This window comes from Oratosquilla oratoria, chromosome 37 (assembly GCF_046742065.1).
Source record: "Oratosquilla oratoria isolate Oo_2021 chromosome 37, ASM4674206v1, whole genome shotgun sequence".
Taxonomy (NCBI): Eukaryota; Metazoa; Arthropoda; class Malacostraca; order Stomatopoda; family Squillidae; genus Oratosquilla; species Oratosquilla oratoria.
This window is the reverse complement of record NC_134813.1, coordinates 2,334,605-2,359,704: the sequence shown is the minus strand read 5'-3', so window position 1 is coordinate 2,359,704 and position 25,100 is coordinate 2,334,605. Positions and strand designations below refer to the sequence as shown.

Here is a 25,100-nt window from a genome sequence, read left to right as displayed (position 1 = left end):
CGAGAATTTAAACGAGGAGCGAGGTTCAGCGACCCGTACGACGTGACAAAACGAGTGAGGGAACTGAACAAAGTGGTTGTCACTCCGGGTAGGAGACGGAAGCAGCAGTTGTGTCATCTCGGTGTATGGAAAGCGTACCAGGAGAGGGACAAGAGTGATGTGGGTGTGTCTGGCGGTAGTGTGCATGCCGTCTCCATCGGGCCTGAGGAAGACGAGGACTCGACCTTCCCCACCTTTGAGATGATGTGGAAGGCGAATGCAGAGGTGTGGCCACAGGTGGTGAGCCAGCTGGGTCATCTTTCGGCTGAGCAGCGAATGGACCTACTGGAGTTGCAGAGACGAGACCAGGAGAGCTTTCGGGATGCCCCTGAGAGGACCCACCTGACGCTGCATGACGTGGACGGGAAGATGCGACGCCCATCAAGCAAGCCCCGTATCGTGTGAACCCGCAATAAGTGACTATCATTGAGGAAGGAACAAAGTTCCAGTGGACAAAGACTTATAATTCCGTTGTGCTTAAACTAAGAGTGTCAAAGAAAAGGGTATGCCATCAATGATCTTAGCAATTAAGTATTTTGTTGTGCATGTCCATGTTGGTGCCCAGGTAACGGTTTTCACAGACCACCATCCCTTGAAGTACCTTAACAAGTTTAAAGATAAGAACCTCCGCTTAACCAGATGGAGTTTGTTTTTGCAGGAGTATCATTTAGATGTTCGTCATGTACGAGGGAAGACAATGTGGTAGCCGATTGCCTGTCGATATTGTAAGTATGTTCTCCCTCAAGTAAACACACAAAAAAAAAAAAAAAAATCTTTTCAAGATTTTTTTTTTTTTTTTTTTAACCTTAAAGAGGGAGGTGTCACATATATTCCCATATATGTAAGGTGGGGATAGTATAACTTTGGATAACGGCGCCCCGTGATAACGTGGGCATCAAATTACAGGACGAGTACTGAGGATGCGTGGGAAGGAGGTCCATCCATACAATGGAGTATTTGTTCTAACACTCAGCCTAGAACGAAGGAGAACGTTTTTAGTTAATTGACCAATGAGGTTCAACCACCATAGACGCAATTCCTATGGGCCAATCAGAGGATTTTTGTAGAGAAAGATCAGAGCGCCTTGGGCGTGTCAGACTCAGTTTGAGGGTAGAGGGGAAAGTGTAAAGGGTGCCTCGGAGGGGTCGTCGGCTGAAGTAAGTCCTCTGTACTCCCCCTGTATTAGTCATAAGACCTTTTAACTCAGCTAGTAACACCACTAGTGCTTCATGTAGTGGTGTTAAATGTTTATAGTAGTGACTTAGACAGTGTTTTTCGTTGGTAAAGTATTAATTAATTAATTAATCTTCTTTCACCCCCGTTAAAAGTTTTCGAGCGGGAATCTTCTGTTTTGAAATATATTTACTCATTTGAATGTAAACTTATTTACACACTTGAAGTTTAGTGATTGTAATCCTTCATGTATCCGGTTGAGTTTTAATGAATAGTGTTAAACGTTATTCTGTGCGTTTCATTTTTCTTGATTTTCTTGATTTTAATAAAATCAAGTGGCGACCTTGTAATTTCTATTGGAGTTTTCCCAAAGACATGGGGTCTTGGGAACTCAGTCACTCATTCACTCTTACTATGTGTTACGAGTCTGACAACTTTACAATTTCTATTTGAGTTATCCCAAAGACATGGGGTCTTGGGAACTCATTTCACATACTTAATCTATTGCAAGTCAGATATGTGAGCGAGATTCGTAACAATATATATACACATACAGTACATACAAGAAAAAGTGAACTAACGAAGAGAGGTTTGGACATGAGCAGAGTCGAATCACCACTGCGGGTAATACCGAAAAAGTCTTGTATAATTGATACCACAAAGTCAACTCAAAGGTGGGACACCAATGCATTTTTCAGGGTTTTCAAGCGAAAGAGGATTATTAGGCAGAGGTTTAGATGTATAAAGAGAAACTAGGTGTAACAATGTTCTAAGAAATCGGGATATTACCGATTTGATGGAGGAACTAATGGATTTGAAAGTTGAATATAGAGCAATGTACAGAGAGATAACCTGTCTACGAAAAGCTAATGACGAGATGAACAGAGAACTTAATGGTCTAATATATTGATTAAATATGGTCAGAAGTGATAACGATAGAATGAAAAATGAAGATAACTACAAAGAAGAAGCGTTGAAAAAACAAGTACAAGCGCTGACCGAAAAAACTGGAGAATCAATTAAGGAGACTGATCTCCTAGAAATAAAGAATCAATAGAAGCTAGAACAAGAAAATCAGAAAGTAACCTTTAAAGAAATAGTACAACAGCAGGAAGGGAAAAATGCTAAAGAACCTGTAATTAAAGTAATTAAAGAAAAGGAAAACTGTGTAAGAGACAGTAGATAAAAAAGTGCATTGTAGTTTATGGTATTAAAGAAAAACATAATGTATACAAATACCAAAAGAAAAAGAAGAGAAAGAAATATCAAAGGAAATGGACAAGGAGATTGAAGAGGTGCATAGAATTAGACAGTACTCTAAAGAAAAACAGTATAGGCCACTAAAAATCAAGCTAAGGTCTCAAATGATAGCTAAAGAAGTACTATAAAAAGCAGCAAAACTGACAAATAGTGAAAATTACAAAAATGTATAGATAAAAAAAGAAATGAGTGATGAGGAAGAAGAGAAAGAAAAGACACTTAGAAATGAAGCAAATAAAAAAAGGAGAGAGAGAGAGAGAGAGAGAGAGAGAGAGAGAGAGAGAGAGAGAGAGAGAGAGAGAGAGAGAGAGAGAGAGAATAACGTAAACTGAAAAGAATAATTTTTTAGAGTACTGGACCTGAGGCTGAGAAAATGGTTAGAAGAAAGAGAGAGAGAGAGAGAGAGAGAGAGAGAGAGAGAGAGAGAGAGAGAGAGAAAGAAAAATAACATATACTAACATAGACAACATGATTTCAGGACTAAACGAATTAAACGACTATCCGCCAACAGAGAAACCAGACATAATGGGAATTGTGGAGACAAAATTAAAAAGTCCACTACCATTAGATGATGTGGGACAAAATCTATACAACCATTGAGCGAAAAATAGAACAGAGAAACAGGGTGTAGGAGTCATGTTTTTGACTAAGATAACAGAAGGAAAAATAATGTGAAATTGATTATGATTAAAGTTGAAAACAGAAGCATGAAAAGTAGAAAATTTGTAGTAATATATATGCCACCAAAACACAGTCTTAGACAGATAGTGATCATTCCAAAATACTGGAAGTCACAAAGAATGCATTAATTGAATTACTGAAAGAAGGAGGAAACATAGTAATTATGGTTGACTTTAATTCAAAAGAAATATGTTGTGAAGGAATGACAGTGAAGAAGAACTTTGGGGAAATATTCTACTGGATATGACCATTGAATACACATTGATTCATTGGGAAAAGGAAAATACCAGGTATAGAAACAATGAAGAACTGTCGAGACTAAATTTAATATTTACATCAAAGCCTGAAATCGTGGATTAAATGGAATACAAGACACCAATTGGGAAAAGTGACCACATACTGATAGAGTTCGAACTAAAAGAACCATTTGATTTGAGAAGAAATGAGAAACATAGAAAAGGAAGACTAATGTATAACAGAACGGATTTTGAGAAGCTCAGAAAATTCTTTCAAAATGCGAACTGGGAAAACTTCTTAAATGAATAAACAAAGATGGAAGAGAAATGGAACACATTAAAAGAAAATTACAAGGACGGAATAGACAAATACGTACCAAAGAAGAAACAGGAACGGGTGTACATATAGTGTTGGTACAACAAAAAGTGAAGTGAGGCTAAAGATAGAAGAGACAAAGCCTGGAAAAGATGGAAAAAACGAGCAAATGGCAAATATACATCAAACTAAGAAACGAATATGTAAAAATTCGCAGGGAAGAAAACAGAAACTATGAAAAGGACATAACAGAAAAATACAAGGACCAAGCTAAACTATCCTACAAGTATATGAATGACAAAATAAAAGATAAACATGAAATGGTGAAACTGCGTGAAGGAAATAATGAATATGTAGATGATGTAGAAATGGCTGAAATTATGACGAAACATTTTAAATCTGCATTCACAATTGAAAGTATACAAAATTGGGGAGAATGACAGAGAAAAATATCTCCCCCAATGAAAGAAATAACTGTAACACAGAAAGAAATAAGGGACCAAATGAAAAACCTTGGCGTCAGAAAATCACACGGGGCGGATGGAATTGCAAATTGGATATTAAAAGAATGTATAGATGAACTAACGGACAAAATACACAAGATAATTGATTTGTCACTCAAAGAAGGAAAAGTGCCACAAGGCTGGAAAATGCAAATATTGTATCAATATACAAAGGAGGGGCAAGGAAAATCCAACCAACTATAGACCGGTCTCCCTTACAAGTACAATAGTAAAAATATGCGAAAGACTTATCAAAAGTAAATTAATTAAACATTTGGAAGAGAATATACTAAATAAAAAAATGGATTTAGACGTGAAAGATCATGTGCCACAAACTTGATTTGCTTTTACTCGAGACTAATAGAAATAATGCAGATGGGCAGATTGTGCCTCTATAGATTTACAAAAAGTACCACACAAAAAGCTACTAATAAAAACTGAAACAATAGGTGGAGTACAAGGAAAGTTATTAGAATGGATGGAAGATTTCTTGAACGGGAGAAAAATGAGGGTGGTAGTTAGAGACAAGAACTCGACCTGGGAAGAGAATGGAGTCCCGCGGGGTTCTGTATTGGCGCCAATAATGTTTGCCATATATATAAATGACATGGATGAAGGTGTGGAATATTATATGAACTTCTTTTGCAGATGATGCAAAACTACTATAGAAAGTACAGAGGAAGATTGTGAATCACTACAAAATGACCTGGATAAAGTCTGGGAATGGAGTCAAAAGTGTGAAGTGAACTTCAACATCAAGAAATGTAGTATAATGGAATTTGGAAAAATTAGAAATAGAATATCGGGACAATATAAAATTGGTACAAAGGAAAGGCACCTAGGAGTAATTATCAGCAAAGACATAGCACCAGACAAACATATCAACAAAATAGTCGGAGAAACATTCGATTTACTAAAATCAATGGAAGTGACTTTTGACTGCTTGGATAAAGAACTGGTAAAGATAATGTTAGTTACATTGCTAAGACTCTATTGACACCCAGTACTAAAAAGAATATAAATAAATTAGAAAGAATTCAAACAGCAACGACAAAGATGGCACCAACACTCTCCAAACTGATATACGAACAAAGATTGACCAAACTCAAACTACCAACCCTGACACAAAAGAGAGAAAGAGGAGATCTACCAACCATATACAGAATTATGAAAGGGATGGAAACCCTTGATAGAGATGGTTTATTAAAGTGGGATAAAAGAAAAACAAAAGGACATGAAAAGAAACCTAAAAAGGATAGTTATAGAAGAGATCTTAAAAAGAATAGCTTCCCACACAGAGTGGTGGGTATCTGGAACAAACTGAATGAGGAAAGAGTGCAAAAACTATACAATAATTTAAGATCAAATTGGATGCTGAAAGATACAAAAGTGGGTCACCACGAGCATAACTCACTTCCCGTAAAATACAACTAGGTAAACACACACACACACACACACACACACACACACACACACACACACACACACACACACACACACACACACACACACACACACACACACACACACACACACACACACACACACACACACACACACACACACACACACACAAAGGATTACAAAGGATTACAAAGGCAAAGCATGCCGACAGGAGACCTTTTGATCCATATCTAGGTCGGATGCAAAAAAAAAAAAAAGGAAAAAAAAAAAAAAAAAAAAAAAAAATCATATTAATAATAAATTAAAACTATAACAATGTAAATAACAATTAAAATACATAAATAAATGCATTGGTATAGTTGAATAACAAACAAACAGGTAAATAGTAAATGATAATAAATTGACATATAACTAATAATAAATGAAAATCAGACAGACAAATTATAACAAAACAAAAACAAATAATATAACATAAATTATAATAATTACAGCATCTTACTTAGGTATTTATCTAAATGATTCTTAAAGCTTCGAACTGAACTACATTGCACTACCTGTGCAGGAAGTTTATTCCATTCATTAACTACACGGTTGGCAAAGTTGTTTCTACCTACTTCCAAATTGAATCTATTTCCGGACAGTTTGAGACCATTGTTTCTTGTCTGATTCTCATTCAATGTGAAAATTTGGTCACTTTTGATGTTGTCAATTCCCTTTAAAATCTTAAAGACCTGTATCAAGTCACCTCTGAGTCTACGCTTTTTTAGGGAAAACAGATTCATGTGCTTAAGTCGATTTTCGTATGATTTATTTTTGATATTTGGAATCAGTTTTGTGGCTCGCCGTTGTACTTTTTCCAGTCTGTCAATGTCTTTAATGAGATTCGGTGACCATACGGAAACAGCATATTCCAAATGTGGACGAACTAACGATTTATATAGCACACGCACACACACACACACACACACACACACACACATATATATACATATATATATATATATATATATATATATATATATATTTACATATTTGAGGAAATGATGATTATTCATCGTGACAAATTTGAGGAAAGAGAGGAAACGGAAACTCGAGAAGAGCTTTTGAGTTACATATATATCCCGTCTGGGGTACTGGTTGCATGTTATTGTGCAGTATGATTTGCGCAGTAACATGCAGCCGATACTTTAGGAACTATATGGGTCACCCCTATGGACCAGATCCACACATCATTTTGTCTATGTTAGAGGAAATATCTATTCATAGAGAAATTATGCTACTTTATTGTAATGCGATTGCTCTCTGTAACCTTAACGGGTACATTCCTGCAAGAAGTCAAGGCATAAGCTGGTCTGGGAGGAGTTTTCCAAACAGAACCCTAAGGTTTGGGTTTTATAATGTGCGTGGGTGCGGTGCAGATGAGAGTAAAAGGGAAGAGATAGGCGATATGTTTGTGAAAAGAAAAATGGGTGTTTTGGCATTAAGCGAAACTAAGTTGAAATGAGGGGTAATTTTGAGTTTGGGAGAATAGTGAGGAGAGTGTTGGGAGTGAGGAGAGGATGAAGGAGAGAAGGGGTGGCCTTATTAGTAAGTGAGGAGATAGGTAAGCGCATAGCTGAGTGGAATGTTTCCTCAAGGTTAATGTAGAAGAAAGTGAAACTGGGAAAGGAGATGTGGGTCTTTGTAAACGCATATGGGCCTTGTACTAAGAAGAGTGTGACGCTTTTTGGATAGATTTAAAAGAGTGCTTGGTGAGTTTTGGGAGTAATCTCAATGTAGTGGTTTTGGGAGATCTCAATGATAGGGTAGGGAATGAACCAATAGACGGAGTGGTTGGGAGGTATGGAATGCCAGGTAAAAATCATAGTGGAGAGTTTATGGTGGAGATGCGTTTAGAGAATTGATGATAGCTAACACAGTTTTAAGGAAAATAAGGCAAGTATAAGTATACATAGGAGAGGGTGGTGGATGGAAGAGTGGTTGATAAGCCATTAATGGACTATGTAATGGTTATCTAGGAAAAGAGTAGGAAGAGTTCTCGATGTCCATATTCTTAGGGGAGAGAGTAGGGGAATATCAGATATTTTCTTGGTAGAAGATATGTTGAGCGTGGAGGATATGGGTGGAGAAAGAGGAAAGGAGTGGAAGGTAGAGAGGGGCTTAGAGTAAACTGTTTAGATGAGAAAGAAAAGGAGCAGGAGTACAAGAAGCTAAGAGAAGTGTGGGAGGTGGTGAAGGATAAAGTAAAGGTAGGAGCGGAAGAGGAATGGGAGTGTTTCAAAGGGGAAGTGACAAGGTGTGTAAAGATGGTATGTGAAACAAGGAGGATGAGAGGGAATGGAAGGAAGAATAGTGAGTGGTTGGATGATAAAGTGAAGAATATAGTAAAGATGTGAGCATTCAAGGACTGGTTGCAAGGTAGGACGAGAGAAACATATGAAAGGTACAGAGAAAAAAGAAAAGAAGTAAAACAAAATACATAGGAAGCAAAAAGGAGAGCAGATGTATAAAGGGGGAGGAACATGACATATCTTTTTAAAAGTAATAAAAATATGTTTTAGAAGGAAGCTAAGAGAGGTGGGGGAGGTAAGTCAACAACAGAAATAAAGGTAAAAGGCGCAGATGGACAGATGTTAACAAACGATGTGTTAAGGGGAAGATGGTCAGAGTATTTTAGATAACTATTGAATGTGAAAGAGGATAGGGAGGGATTGGAGGTAGCAGTGGAAAGTGCTAAGAAAATGACAGTGACGGGAGAGGAAAATGGAGGTGAGATAAAAAAAAAGATGAGGTGCAAGTATTTTTTCTTAATAATGAGAACAGGCTGTCATGCGGAGTGTCTGAAGAAGGGAGGTATAGTAATAGTGGGCTGGCTAGTGAGGTTGTTTAATGTGTGTCTAAAGGCCCGTGCACACGATCGAGTATTGCCAGACGGGCACTCGTTCATTGCCTATCACTTGGGCAAATTAGGCGAGCAAACAATTGGCTTGTCCATCCCCGTACTTCACCCACATCATTAGACAATGCCTGGCACCTAAGGTTTTGCTGCCAGGAATGGTATGACGGATCTGCCAGACGAACGAAGGTCATGCCGGGAACCTGGCTGTCACTTCAGTCTCTCGATAGGTCACCATTGTATAAAATGTCCAGCACGCCGTCCACTAAACATGCATTGGTCTAGAAAACAGACCATGCTGTTAGTAGAACTCTATCGCCAGCACCCGTGCTTATGCTCTTCACTTTAACTCTCCGCCTGTTATTCCTGCGACACACCATGGTGATCGTACCGCACCAGCCACTGCCGACCACCACTAGCTGCCGACCCCCGTGTGTGACTGTCACCAACCACCACCCGTGTGTACAGCAACACAAAGCCTTCGTCTGGTAGATGGGCAACGCCCACCAGGTAATGTTTGATCGTGTGTACGGGCCTTAAGGGAGGGTAGAGTGCCAGAGGACTGGAGGAGTGCCTGTATAGTTCCGCTTTACAGGGGAAAGGGGACAAATGTCAGTGTAGTAGTTTCAGGGGAATCAGTTTGTTAAGTGTAGTTGGGAAGGTATATGAGCGGGTTTTGATGGAGAGTATTAGGAGAGGAACAGAGGGAGTAATTGGTGAGGAACAGTGTGGGTCTAGGAAAGGTAGGGGTTGCATGGATCAGATTTTTGTGGTAAAGCAAATATGTGAGAAAGCTTTAGCAAAAGGTAAGGATGTTTTTGGGCCTTTATGGGTCTAGAAAAGGTTTATGACAGGGTAGACAAAAAGGCACTGTAGAAGGTTTTGCAGATATATGGAACTGAGGGAAAGCTGTTAAGGGCAGTCAAGATTTTTTACGAGAGTAATAGAACCTGTGTTAGAATTGGGAATGGAGAGAGTGAGTGGTTTGAGGTAAAGGTGGGACTGCGTCAGGGATGTGTCATGTTGCCATGGCTGAGTTCAATATGTACATGGATGGGGTGGTGAGGGAAGTAAACGCGAGGATAATGGACAGGGGACCGGAGATGATTAAAGAAAATGGAGAAAAGTGGGAGATGAGCCAGTTGTTGTTCACCAATGTCATTGCGCTTGCGGCAGGGTCACAGGGGGAGTATTAAGAGAATTAGTGATGGAATTTGGGAGGGTATGCGATAGGAGGAAGTTGAAGATAAATGTGGAAAAAAAAAAAAAAAAAAAAGATAAATAAATGAATAAATAAAAATATAATAGTGTAAATAATAAATAGAATACATAAATAAATGCATAGGTATAGTTAAATAATAAACAAACAGGTAAATGGTAAATAAAGATAAATTGACATATAACTAATAGTAAATGAGAATCAAACAAATAATGATAAACAAACAGACAAGTGATAACAAAACAAAAACAAATAATATAAAATAAATGATAATCATTACAGCATCTTGCTTAGGTGCTTATCTAAATGATTCTTAAAGCTTCGAACTGAACTACATTCCACTGCCTCTGCAGGAAGTTTATTCCATTCATTAACTACACGGTTGGTGAAGTTGTTTCTACTCACTTCCAAATTGAATCTATTTCCGGACATTTTGAGACCATTGTTTCTTGTCTGATTCTCATTCAGTGTAAAAATTTGGTCACTTTTGATGCTGTCAATTCCCTTTAGAATTTTAAAGATCTGTATCAAGTCACCTCTGAGTCTACGCTTTTAGGGAAAACAGATGCATATGTTTTAGTCGATTTTCGTATAATTTATTTTTTATATTTGGAATGAGTTTTGTGGCTCGCCGTTGTACTTTTTCCAATCTGTCAATGTCTTTAATGAGATTCGGTGACCATACAGAAACAGCATATTCCAAATGTGGACGAACTAACGATTTATATAGCTTGCTAATGGATGATGGACTTTTGAGGTCAAAAGATCGCGCAATCAGTCCTAGAATATTATTTCCTTTCTCAGAGGCTGAAATACACTGTTTGGATGATTTGAGGTCGTTACTGATAATTATGCCGAGATCTTTTTCACTATTCACTTTTGTTAACGAATTTCCAAATAACTTGTAATCGTACATACTGTTATTTTTACCTATGTGCATTACTTTGCATTTACTTGTACTAAGTTTCATTAGCTACTTTTCAGACCATTGCTGTAATTTATCTAAATCTTCTTGAATATCTAATTGGTTTGAGTGATCATTTGCCATTCCGCACAGTTTTGTATCATCAGCAAATTTGGAAACAGTAGATTTTAGTCCATGGTCTATATCATTAATATATACTATGAATAGAAGTGGCCCAAGAACGGAACCCTGAGGAACTCCAATTGTAACATTTTTCCATTTAGAAGTTTTTCCATTTAAAACAACTCTCTGTTTTCGATCATTCAACCAATTACTAGTCCAACTTAATAGACCACCACTTACTCCGTGTGAAGCTAATTTAGTAATTAGTCTTTCGTGTGGGACGGTATCAAAAGCTTTTGCAAAGTCTAGATATATTAAATCTATATTGTTTCTTTTGTCATAATTCGAGATACCTGTGTTGTAGGATTCGAGTAAGTTAGTCACGCAAGAACGTTTCCGTCTGTAACCATGCTGGCTATCATTTATCAAACGGTTACTTTCTAAATTATGTTCGATAGCATCTCTGATGATAGTTTCCATTATTTTTCCTACGATTGACGTCAAACTTATAGGTCTATAGTTATTTGGTTTCTTTTTGTCACCTTTTTTTAATATGGGAGTAACGTTAGCTAGCTTCCGTTCTGTTGGGACATCTCCGGATATGATGGATTTCTTGAAAATAATTTCTAATGGAACAACAATCTCATTTTTCATTTCCCTTAAGATTCTTGGATGCCAACCGTCAGGTCCTGGTGTTTTAACTTTGAGTTTATCTATACACCTTTTGATATTTTTTTTGTTATATTTACCGTAGTGAATAAGTCTACCCTAGACTTTCCACAGGTTTCAGTTTGGAGTTCACTTTGAGGTGTTTTGTTTACGAATACCGAGCTAAAATAATTGTTTGAAATATTACGCATGCCTTTATTTGAATATTCAAGTTGACCGTCAGTAGATGATAGTGGACCAATGTGATTCCTAACAACCCTATTTATCCCTAATGTAACTATAGATATCTTTTGGATTCTCTTTGGATTTATCAGCGATATTCATTTCGTATTGTCGTTTTCGTTTTTCTATTGTCTTTTTTAAATCTCTCTGTATTTATACATAACTTTGATAGTCATTAGATGAACCCGAGCACTTATATTTCTTATAAGCCTGTCTCTTTTTAGCAATACTTTTTTCAGCATGTCGAGCCATTTTGGGCGAGCCTGATTTGGGGGACGTCTGTCCTTGAAAAGAATGTAAGTATGAATCATCTTAGTGAGCGTATTTTGAAATATTTCCTACATCTTATCTACAGGTCTTTCGCTTAATTTTGCCTCCCAATCTGTAAGCTGAAGCTTCTGACGTAGTCCTATGAACTGAGCTTTACTGAAATAGGGTATTTTAGAAACACAAGTATATATTCTAAAATTTTTAGTAGTTTGAATCTAACTAAGTTGTGATCGCTATTTGCAACAGTTTCACCGACGTCTACATCGGCTAGTGATCAATAGATCGAGTAAGTTTCCATGTCTTGTGGGCTCTTTTACATGCTGAACTAAGTAATTGTCACCAAGAAAATCGGTCCAGAAAACTGAATGATGATCGCAGGCCGCATAACCAATTTGTTCAATATAGTACATTGAATACACAATTCTTTTTAGAAATTATACACACACACACGTACATATATATATATATATATATATATATATATATATATATATATATATATATATGTATGTATATATATACATATATATATATATATAATATATAATATATATACATATATGTGTATACATATATATACATATGTGTGTGTCAATATATATATATGTATATATATATATATATATATATATATATATATATGTGTGTGTGTGTGTGTGTGTGTGTGTGTGTTTATGTATATATACATATATATATATATATATATATATATATTATATATATATATATATATATATATATATATATATATATAGATATATATATATATATATATATATGCTAATAAGAACACGGGTACGTGTGTTCACTTATGTGTGTGTGTGTGTGCGTGTATATACATATATATATATATATATATATACATATATATATATATATATATATATATATATATATATTATTTTGATACTATATATATATTTATTTTTATGTACATTGCGGCGGCAGGCTGGGTGAACTGGCCTCATTGGCCGAATTCGTACCGGGGGCATTAGTTTGGTGTCCTCTGCTCTGTAAATACAACTACGGGGGTTGGGGGGAGCCCGTGCCGGTATTTCTTCGTTGATTATGACTAGGATGCTTGTGGACCTCTGTGCCAATCTAACTAAAGATGATTTTAGTAATGAAGACTTATTATTATTATTACTATTTATATTTCTAAGAAGTATCGGGTCAAATTGATAGACACAGTGACAACGGAATCCGGAAATATGTTAGCTAGTGTACTGGTATGCGTATTGGTTTCTGTGGGGTACGTCACAGGAGGGGACCTGGAGCCTCAGCGGTGATCCTGCGAGCAAATGCAATTCATGCTTACCAAACCAAAGCATGATGACGCCCTCCTCGCTAGTGATACTTTTTTTTGGGGGGTGGGGGGAGGCGAGAGGGAGGAGGGTGGGAGAAGGGGAGGGCGAGAGTGGGGAGGGGGATTCTAGGGAACGATATGGAGTAACATCTCAGCAGACACATTATGTCTCTGGTTGTCGCCAGACGATTTCATTCAGGCCGGGAGGGGGGAATGCTCAAAGGCCGATAATGGGCTCATGTCTATAGAGTTACATATAGTAATGACTTGCTAGGCCCAGCTTGGTTATTCCGGCCTGGATTCTCACTCTGGTTCGTCTTGAACCCCTTCGCTACCAAGGCTTGGGTGCCACAGATATGAATAAAATAGCTTGGCGGCAGCCAGCGGGAAGGGGTGAGAAGATAAATAAAATCACCTGACGACGACCAACATAAAAAGTGCCAACAAGTGCGAAATGTAACAGTGACACGTGACGCTCTTTAGTGTTTCTTCTGGCTGCTATCTATCGATTTTATTCAGCTGATACAGTTGCAAAGGGATTTGATAATTCTATATCCTGACATTGAATACTAGTCACTTCAGTAATCTTAGGCTAAGGAAACCACACCCACCTTTGTCCCCAACCAATCACGGTTACCTTTAAATGATGACGCATCGCGGGGCTGTGAATGTGATGGCTAAATATTAAAAGGTAGACGTGGCTTCTTTCGCCTGGAATTATATCATGACCGCGGCGGCTACCATTACCCGACCCTTGCATCAGGAGGACATATTTCAACCATTAAGAAGTGAGTTTACACCTCATCCATGCCTCTACACTATTTTCTCTCTCGCTCGCTCTCTTTCTTGAGCATGAAATACTTTCGATTTACTACCAGCCCCTCACCCTCACCTGGCCCCGCCCCGATGTTGTAGAGGCCAAAGGACTTAATGAACCTTGGTCTACATTCCACAACACTATCGCTGCAACTACAACTACTACTTTCACTGTTGTTCTTCAACTGTTACAACTCCTTTCCTCTACAGTTGACATTAATATTACTATTATCAGTTTTATTTATGTCTTATGTTTGCTTCATACAAATGAACATTGCCATTACATTTTTGCTGAAATAATGAAGACAATTACTTTGAATAAGGTTACTGTTACAAAGAATACTACTACTACTAATATTGATACTTATGCTAACATTACTCTTATCAGAAAATTTTAACCAGCACAGTATAAGTGTAGTATACGATATACAATATCCCGCTAAATGTTTTGTTTGCTCGCCTCCCTGAATATTTATCTAGTATTTTTTCCTTTTAATACCCCAAATTTATTACCCCCCGGTTGAAATTTGCCTCGACTTTGGGAACCACTGGGTTACAGGGTCATGCTCTTTGCTTTTCATGATGTCTAATTTCATTCTAGCTAGTAACAGACGATTCGATTCAACGAGAAGAGCACAAACTCCTAACGCGAACTAGCAATGTTCGCTGTGAACACTACACGAATTTGATCATTATCAAATATTACGTTTCCTTTAACGAATGTTTCTTAAATCGTTACTCAAACCTTCCGTGTTATTTTTTTTTTCTTTTTGCTGGCTACTACCGCGGCCACTCGCCTCTCTCATTAACTAGCGATGTCGTAATTTTACGATGTGTTGGACAATACTCTATGCACTTTCTTTAGCGTAATTTGTGGGCGCACGTTTACTCTGCAATGAACACTTCCTCAAGTCACGAGCCCAAACGCCCTGATCACCTCGGATAAACATTCAAAACTCGCTGTTCTTTGCATAGTTTCATTAATCACGGCTTAAGCTAAGCACTTGTATCTTTGCTACTTAACCGTGCAATGACCAATCTGGGAGGTCATTACGACGTACCAAGTTACACACAAGAACGACAACATAGCAGCACAGGGAAAATTAATGCATTAAACAATTGAGCGTGAGTGTTGTTGACATTGCTGTGCCGGGATGAATGTGTACTATTATACTTTATCTGTTCCTCGCAGAATGTCGACGACTGGGGCTGGCGTGGTGTTTCTTAGCTAAACCCTTGCCCCCTCCGAATGCCTGCAAATTGTAAGTGACCTTTGCTTTATAGTCTAGCGTGTCACCGGGAATAAATATGAAATGTTGTACAATAGTTAGAGTAAGGATTCTGACAGGGATTAAAACACTTAATAGGCATTTCCAATGCAAAAAAGGAAAGCATGGGAAGTTAAGATCTCAAGTTGTCTAACGTTATCGGACATCGGCACCAGAGGCCAGCCAATCATCGCGCGTCTGAGTACATCGAGGGGCGGAGCTACAGCTTCTCATCTTCTGCCAACGAACCAGTGTTCATTCACCAAGTTGACTCAAACGGTGAAGGTGTACAGCGCCATGTTGCCTTAACTTCAGTGATGGATTCTGTTACTTCTCTCCGTGATGTCGGTTCCACGCGGAATTTAGTGACGAAATGAGGTGTCGCAGATGTAGGAGCGATGTGGAAAGAACAGTGTCGTGTTGTGATAGAGACGGGAGGTACAAAATAAGGTGAGAGCGAAAAGGTTGGCTGGCAGGCTGGGTTGGTTGGTGTGTGTGAGTGTGTGTGTGAGAGTGTGTGTGTGTGTGTGTGTATGTGTGATGTTGAAGATCAGTGTTTGGGATGTGAGTTTTGGCTACGCTCAGCGCTTACCGCGTCGTTAGTTGTAGCCCCGTAGAGCCATGTGTGTCCTCACAACAAGCGACCACGGAATTGTCATTTGCATATCCGTACGACCCTGGTGGAGAAAACTACCGAGATATCATCACCAGCACAATCCCTCCACCACTACCTCCCACCACCTATAGAAGACATTCCCCCCCACCCCCCACCGTCTGGGGCGCTATGGGAACGAACACCCAACTCCCGCCCAAGTGGCAAGTGGTGATTTGGCTCTGGGCGTGCTGTGGGCTGGCATGGGCGGCGGCGGCGGCGGCGGCGGGGGACTACCCCGCGGTGGCTGTAGACCCGCACCCTCCTCCCCCGCCCCCAGGACCTCGGACCTGCGAAGTGATCAAGATCGAGGAGTGCGCGGGTGTCGGGTACAACCACACGTCGATGCCCAACCTCGTCGGGATGGACCTCCAGAGCGACGCACGGGACCAACTCGAGTCCTTCAAGCCCTTGATCCAGTACTCCTGCTCCTCCCAGCTCAGGGTATTTCTTTGCGGGATGTACGCCCCCATGTGCACCCCCGAGGTCCCCACGCCCATCGGGCCCTGCAGGAACCTTTGCGAGACGGTCCGCGACCGCTGCATCCCTGTTCTTCGAGACTTCGGGTATAACTGGCCCCCGTTGTTCAACTGTTCCCTCCTACCGCCGGAGAACAACGACAAGCACATGTGCATGGAGGGCCCCGGGGAGGCCATGCCGCCCCCAACGACGACCTACTCCCAGCGGAGGCCCTCGGACGCCCGGCCTCACCCGATGGAGAAGTGCGGGCACCTGGCCCACCCCCTTCAGTACCACTACCTCAACGCCACGGGGGTCTGCGCCCCCCGATGCGACGCCAACATCTCCTTCAGCTCTGAGGATAAGACCTTCGCCGAGGTCTGGCTGGCCATTTGGTCCGTGTGCTGCTTCGGCGCCACCCTCTTCACGGTCCTCACCTTCGTCCTCGACGCCTCCTCCTTCAAGTTTCCGGAGAGGCCCGCCATTTTCGTCACCCTCTGCTACAACGTCGTCTCCGTCGGCTATCTTGTCAGGCTCGCCGCCGGGAGACACGAGATCACGTGTCAGCTCGACCGGGAGTCCGGTGTCGAAGTGCGGGTCACCGAGGGTAGCCTGCACACCAACTGCGCCCTCGTCTTCCTCCTCCTGTACTACTTCAGCACTGCCGCCTCCGTGTGGTGAGTTCTCTCCTGACGTTGTCTTCCTACAAAAGCTTAGGTGGTTTGGGATACTGTCGCTAAAAAAATATCCTACCCACACTACATTCATCACTGTAGAAAACACACACACATACACACGCACGCACGCACGCACACACACACACACACACACACACACACACACACACACACACACACACACACACACACACACACACACACACACACACACATATATATATATATATAATATATATATATATATATATATAATATATATATGTATATGAGATGGAACGATTTTTCTCGCCGCACCCACGTTCCCCGGTGGAGCAGGCAACGGGATTACGTTTTGGTCAGTATGGGTTTAAATCCTTGTACCTGTTCTGTTCTTCGTTACTTCAATGTAATTCTGACCTGAGAGAGTCTCGAACCCCCCACCCGAATTCACTCGACCCGACTGTGACTGCCTCACTCCATCCATCACACCTCACCGGAGCAAAGTCGTGGTCGATCACCGACGGACCGCCATCATCAACTGTCGGACCAAGGTTCAATACGTAGATTTTTTTTTTCAACTATGTGTTGCCGAACTCCTTGGGATGGGCTACAATTTTCATCTCAGTCCTACTAAGTATTTCAGCGGCTTTGACCCATCGTTTTTCGCTCATATTTCCGAAATAACGATTCACATCAGTATGATATATTAGCACAGCCTAATTCACACCCGGCCATAATTTTTGACGTTAGAGTGCATTTACAAGTGTATTTAATTACGGCGTTTACTCTTGATATTAAGTGTGTCGTAGCCGACACCCGTGAAGTAAATCGAACAGGTGAAGTGACGTCATCACAAACTACCTCGTGTATCCCAACTTGTTCGATTTACTTCACGGGTGTCGGTTACGACACACACAATATCAAGAGTAAACACCGTAATTAAATACACTTGTGAATACACTATAACGTCAAAAATTATGGCCGGGTGTGAATTAGGCTGTGCTAATATACCATGCTGATGTGAATGATTATTTCGGAAATATGAGCGAAAAACGATGGGTCAAAGCCGCTGAAATACTTAGTAACAATATGGGAACTGCACGTTTTATACAGTCGGTGTTTTCGGGGCTTAGTGAGACCCCTGCGGACCAAGGTCACGCAGTGTCCTGTAATGACTGGAGACTAATCTCAACTCATGAAAAGAATGCTGATCACTTTGATTATAAATGATATCTATCCCTCCATTGTCAACCTACTTAAATCCCTCCCACATTTTCGATGCAATACTGTCCCCAAGGATAGAACAGCTGGATACAAATAAAAATTCACTTAATTCGACTGTCCTTCCACCACACAGGACCGGTAACGTTTTATACATGCTCTGCCTGTTTCCTTCATTTGTGGACCTTTGTGCACCAGCAAGATTTTCTGATACGAACATTATTTCCAAATGTATGTTGTAGCCATTACCTTTCCAAAATTAGGGGTGGGGGCCAATTTCCCGGGCACTTTGGTTTCGATTTGATCTCTTGCCATGTTATTTCTCGATCCTGTTTTCAAAATCAGCTGGCATCTGTGCCAGGGCCCTCAAAGGTGCCATATTTGGCACGTCTGCCAAAGGTAGCTGACCCCTGTGTCTTGAGTAGGAAATGCAAGGACGGACCATTTCTTTACTGTCACCTCGAACCCCCGAACCCCAGGGAATGATGTGACACATGTGACGGAGGGAGTCGCGTTCACACCGTACCACTGTCACATGCATAGGATTCAGCTTTCTGTTTCTGAAGTTGGAGGTTGTAGGACTGTTTTGGTTGTACGGCTGCTTCGGCCGTAGGGAGGCTAAGCGCCTCTTGGTGAGTGTACCCCAGTTTGAACAAGGTTGTGACTTCATGGTGAGGAGCCGTTTCTCTATACACATCCACACACACACACACACACACACACACACACACACACACACACACACACACACACACACACACACACACACACACACACACACACGCACATTTGGAGGGAGTTTTATCTAGCATTATTTTTATCATAAATGTATAAAATGTTTGGCATATTTCAGGCAGACGCAAACATTCCTGAACATTAGGCATTCCCTACAGGGGAAATGTAAAGGTTCATTAGATTTCGCCACCAAATACATTCACGATGACGTAAAAAATATTCTTTTATTTTATCTATTTATTTATTTATTTATTGTAAACATGCAACAAAATGCACGACACATGTAGGTCAACGAAAGTCGAAATTTAGCCTAAAAATACGAAACGTTAACATTTTCTTCACCACAAAATGCAATCTTTTTAATACGCAAGATACAAGAACTAAACAAAATGGGCAAACGTTTCAATTGTTACCTAATTAACAAAAATATGCTAAACGCGAGGCGCTCGACATATTTCACATTGTAAGTTACAAGATTATGCTAATAAGTAACATGCAGTGCTTCGAACATTTTTTTAAACAAACTATAGAAAATACAATAAACTTCGTTTTCTTTGGAGGGTGGCACCCCCACGGACCAGACTCGCACAGTATTCTATGACTATTGGATACAATTTTCCACTGAAAATAATAAACAAATTATTAAATGCTGAACATTTTCAGCCTCCACTATACCTCATACCAGGAGGTGCCAAGATAAGAGGGAGGGTGGAGGGGAGTGGAATATATAGGAAATAGAATGGATGGGAGTGGTTTCTATGCCTTTTTCTTTTTGGCTACCCCCCGTGTAGGGGGAAAAAGCTTTTTATATAAGTATGTATGTACTATATCTCATAAGTTCTAACTTATACCACCCCTTCGGATCCGCTCTACCGGAGCGTTACTGTCCCCATGGACAGAAGCGTTGATTATATTATCGCCAACTATATACAACACAGCGGTTTAGAGCGTCGCTACTTGCGGCGGAGGTCGAGGTGACGGCACTTCGAACCCAGCCGCCAGCGAGTTGGACCAAAGGTATGGTTCAATAAATTCCACGCTATAAAGTACAGCGGGGCTTGTTAAAGAAATAGATAAATAAGATGAAATAAACCTAGTCTGACGCGTTGGGCTTCGATCTTGGCCTCCAGTGATTACCACTTACCCGTACATACGAACGATAGCTCCGGGGGCGCAGCTGAGTGCCTCCTGGGGAGTTCTCCTGACCTGGAGGTAAGCAGTAAGCAACCCTTATCCTCTGTCTTTTTCCAAGGTCCAGGGGCAAATAGTTGAAGAAGATACTGAAGCAAAATGACCGCTCACAACCACTCCGCAAAGAGTAGGGGAGAGAGAACATGACGCCAGATCAAGACCAGATCATCATGTCTTTAGTCTCACCGGCCGTCCTTTGGATGGAAGTGCAAGACGCTGACAGCGGAACGTGGGTTTCCGTGCCTGTGGGTAATCAAATGGACTGCTAACTTCGGACTTGTTCAGAATCACTAGTGCAGCGAAGAAACTGCACATGAGCATGCATATATTTATATATACATTATATGTATATATATATATATATATATATATATGCGTATATATATGTATATGTATATATATGTGTATATATATATATGTATATATATGTGTATATATATGTATATGTATATATATGTGTATATATATGTATATGTATATATATGTGTATATATATGTATATGTATATGTATATATATGTGTATATATATGCATATGTATATATATATATATATATATATATATATAGGTATATGTGTATATTATATATATATATATATGTGTGTGTGTGTATATATATATATATAGGTGTATGTGTATATGTATATATATATATATATATATATATATATATAATGAGTATATATATATATATATATATATATATATATATATAGGTATATGTGTATATGTATATATATGTACATATATATATATATATATATATATATACATACATATATATATATATGAATATATATACATATATATACATATATATATATTATATACATATACATATGTACATATATATATATATATATATATAATTTATATATATACATGTATGTATATATATATGTATATATAAACATATATAAACATATATATATATATGTATATATATATATAATGTATATATATATGTATATATGTATATATATATATATATATACATATATATACATATATATATATATACATATATATATACATTATATATATATATACATATATATATATATATATATATATATATCTTTATATATGTATGCATATATACATATATATATATATAAATTATATATATATATATATATATATATATATATATATATATGTACATATATATATGTATAATATATATATATATATATATATATATATATATATATATATATATATATATATATATATATATATATATATATATGAACATTTTTAGAAGCTCCGCCATGGGATACGAACCCTGACATATATATATATATATATATATATATATATATATATATATATACATATATATATATATATATATATGTATGTATATATATTTATATATATATGTATATATATATATATATATATATATATATATTTATATATATATGTATGCATATATGTATGTATATATATATACATATATATATATACATATATATATGTATATGTATGTATATATATATAAATATATATATATGTATATATATATTATATATATATATATATATATATATATATATATATATATATATATATATATATATATACCGGTATATCCTTGTTAAGTGGCAATTACTTTATCCATCTTGCATTAGCATTACTTCAGGACGCAGCATCCATTATTTTACTTCGGCGTGATGGATGATATCTTGTTCCTTTATTCAGTCCATTAAAAAACAGTTAGAGGTGCATACTTTTCTCATCAGTGCGGTCCCAATTATCTCTAATACATTATTCATGAACGCAGTGGCCATGTTCTTGTGGTCTCTTGCAGATTGACTCTTCCCCGTTTTGAAGATAATTGATCGTTGGACGATTGGTGGCACGGACTGAGGAATGTTAGCTATCATAAAAGAAAAAAGAAAGAAATATATTTATAGAAAAATTATGAAGAAAAAAAGCAATGAAAGTAATTGCGCGTTAAATGTCGTTCGCGCGGGCCGGGCAGTGACGTCATGTCGTGTGGGATCATGACGTCATTCATGTAAAAAAAAAATAACGGCAAGTAGGCATTGTAAACACACAAAATAGGAGGTTTAAAACTAATTTTTTAGCTGTGTGTTTACCTTGTTTCTAATACATATTTTGCCACATAGGCCTGATCAGCTTCTATGTAGGGTGTCCAGGATAGTGACGTCACATTTGTAAACAATATGACATCACTATCATCTGTTGACCCCGCTCCTGTCTTAGTTTGGAATACATTCAATGTTTCTTTTTTATTAAGTTTGATTAAGTTTTTAGTGTAAACGAAGCTGTGTACCTGCCAATCGTTTCTCTTTAATGGCAAGTGTATATAAAGATTTGTAGCTCGTAGAGAATATCAACATTAAATTGAGAGTAAATAAAATGAAAAAGGATAATGAAGAGTAGGGTGAGGTATACGGACCAAACTACCTAAAGCACCTCTCGATCCTTATATCAAGTGAACTAATAGATACAGATTAGTGAAGGTGAGAGGCATGCGCCATGAGTCGCTTAGCTGCAACGTAAGTAGTCTTCTTATCTTCTATCATTACTACCTGTTACCGAACTGGGGGCATCCCCTACCACAATAACGGGTCATGTCCGTCTCCATGACCTCTTTCTCTACCGGGTAGTACTGTTCGTGTTAGTTTAGCTGCCGCCAAGGGATTTCATTCTAGTGATGGAACGAAACATAATTTTTGAACGATTCCGGTGCGAGTCCCGATTTTGCTCCAAATTTCCAATAAATGATTAACAAATGTACTTTGTTCATAAAGAATTTGTTTCCCAACAGCAGGGCCAGAAAATAACAATGAAATATAATCATTTTAGGTAGGTATCGGAATCGGAAATTCAGAGCAGTATCGGGGGCTCGTATAATCCTAATTTTAGAGCACCATCGGAACTCGTATCGGAATCGGTCAAAATATTGGTATCGCCCCCCCCCCATCACTATTCTATTCATTTCAGTGGTTACTACCAGCCTCAGTAGGGAAGATATCACAGATCATAACCGGTAAACAGAAAAAGAGGAGCCACATCTCTTTCTTTATTTTTTACCTGACGATAAGCTACATGTCACTCGAATAGAGATAGTGATCTTCGATCTTGTCACGTGATTACTTGGAGGGGGGAAGGTGGGTGGGAAGCCAAGTCAATCCGATTACTGGGGGAGGGGAGGGGAGGGGAGGGGGGCAATCACCAGACTAAGCAAGTAAATAGTGTTGTAGATGTGGTTAGGAAAGTTGATACTGTCGTACATAATTTCATATCTGACTGGAATTATATTCTATTTTATTGACTCTATTTTTATTTTATTCATTTGTGTACTATTTCGCTTGCGATAAATTGTCTACAGAGAAAACTGTAGACGAGTAAATGGAGAGATATATAATTTATTCTTATACGTGATTTATCTTTCATTGGAGCGTTTTCAACAAAAACAGAAACTCGCCCTGAGAAGTAGTTGCAGTTATTATAATTATCATTATTATAATTATCATCATTATCATCATTATTATTATCATCATTATTAGTCAGAATAAAGTAAACATCTCAGGGGATAGAGAATTACTTCTAATACATAGCCTCTTGATGTCTACAAACCATTTACAGCGTGAGTTGACCAAAGGAATGCAGCCGCCTACCGAATTTACTATCATTATCAGCATGTTCGATTTTATTATTATTTACTTATCAAATATAATGAAGAAGAGCTTACCGTAAAATCGCCATGGCAAATGATTTTATTTTTTCAACAAAAATACATAGAACTACAAATCTCCAACAGTCGGAGAAAAAAACAGACCAGTGTGATAACGGCTCAACACATGGCAACATACACACGCACGCACACACAACTTAAACACACATATGAACGATATTACTGACAAACTGTGACGTCACTTCTGAGACGTCAAATATGGAACGTCATCGATATGGTGCCGTCATCGTTACACTGATGTATTTCATGACGTCAGCGATACGGTGACGTGATCTTACGTCAGCGATACAATGACGTGATCTTACTTTAGTGATACAATCACGTGATCTGACGTCATCGCTAAAGTGACGTATTTCCTAACCCCTCCGATATTACGTGATCTGACGTCATTGATGTACAAACACTAACAATATGTAACGTCATCAATGCAAAGATGCAATCTGACGTCACTGTCACAACAATGGTGAGGATTCCTTGTCTTCCTCCTTCTCCTCCTCTTCTCCCTCTCCTTCAGCCAATGGGCGTGGTAGACGTCGCCAAACGATTTTATTTATTTGTAAGTGTTGCAATTTAGAGCTTTTATTCTAGCATCGCGCCAGCAATTTCATTCGCCTGCATTTCGTGTTCCTTGTACACATACTCATTATATATATATATATATATATATATATATATATATATATATATATATATCTATATATATATATATATATATATATATATATACAGTGGGGGACAAAAACTTAGGCGCCAGAGGAAAAACAATAAAAAATTTCAAATAACCTATATTATCAGGTACTTACCAGCTCTCTAGTACTTTGTTGGACACCCTTTCTCTTGATACATTCTTGGAGACGTTTAGGGACAGATGCTGCAAGATTTTGAAGCCACACAGGGTCCATATTCTTTCAAATATCCTTGATGGCTACCTCCAGCTTGGGGATTGATTAGGTGTCGCGTTCACGTAACTTATCTTTCATGTGCGCCCAAATGTTCTCAATTGGGTTTAAATCAGGCGAATTACTTGACCAATCTTTTATATACTCCACATCACAGAATGCAAACCATTCTTTAATGAGTTTAGCAGTGTGGCATGGTGCACCATTCTGAATGAAGACATCTGTTTTGTACTGAACAAAACAGTC

At 38.4% G+C, this 25,100-nt stretch overlaps 1 protein-coding gene across 1 annotated transcript in view; it reads left to right on the top strand.

Moving 5' to 3' along the window:
- The first annotated feature begins 15,552 nt into the window (after positions 1–15,552).
- LOC143019499 (frizzled-4-like) overlaps positions 15,553–25,100 on the top strand; it is a 139,712-nt gene continuing 130,164 nt past the window's right edge. Inside the window, exon 1 of the mRNA XM_076175145.1 lies at positions 15,553–17,093. Coding sequence (XP_076031260.1) covers positions 16,090–17,093 — 1,004 coding nt within the window. The 5' untranslated portion in view covers positions 15,553–16,089. The remainder of the gene's footprint in view (positions 17,094–25,100) is intronic.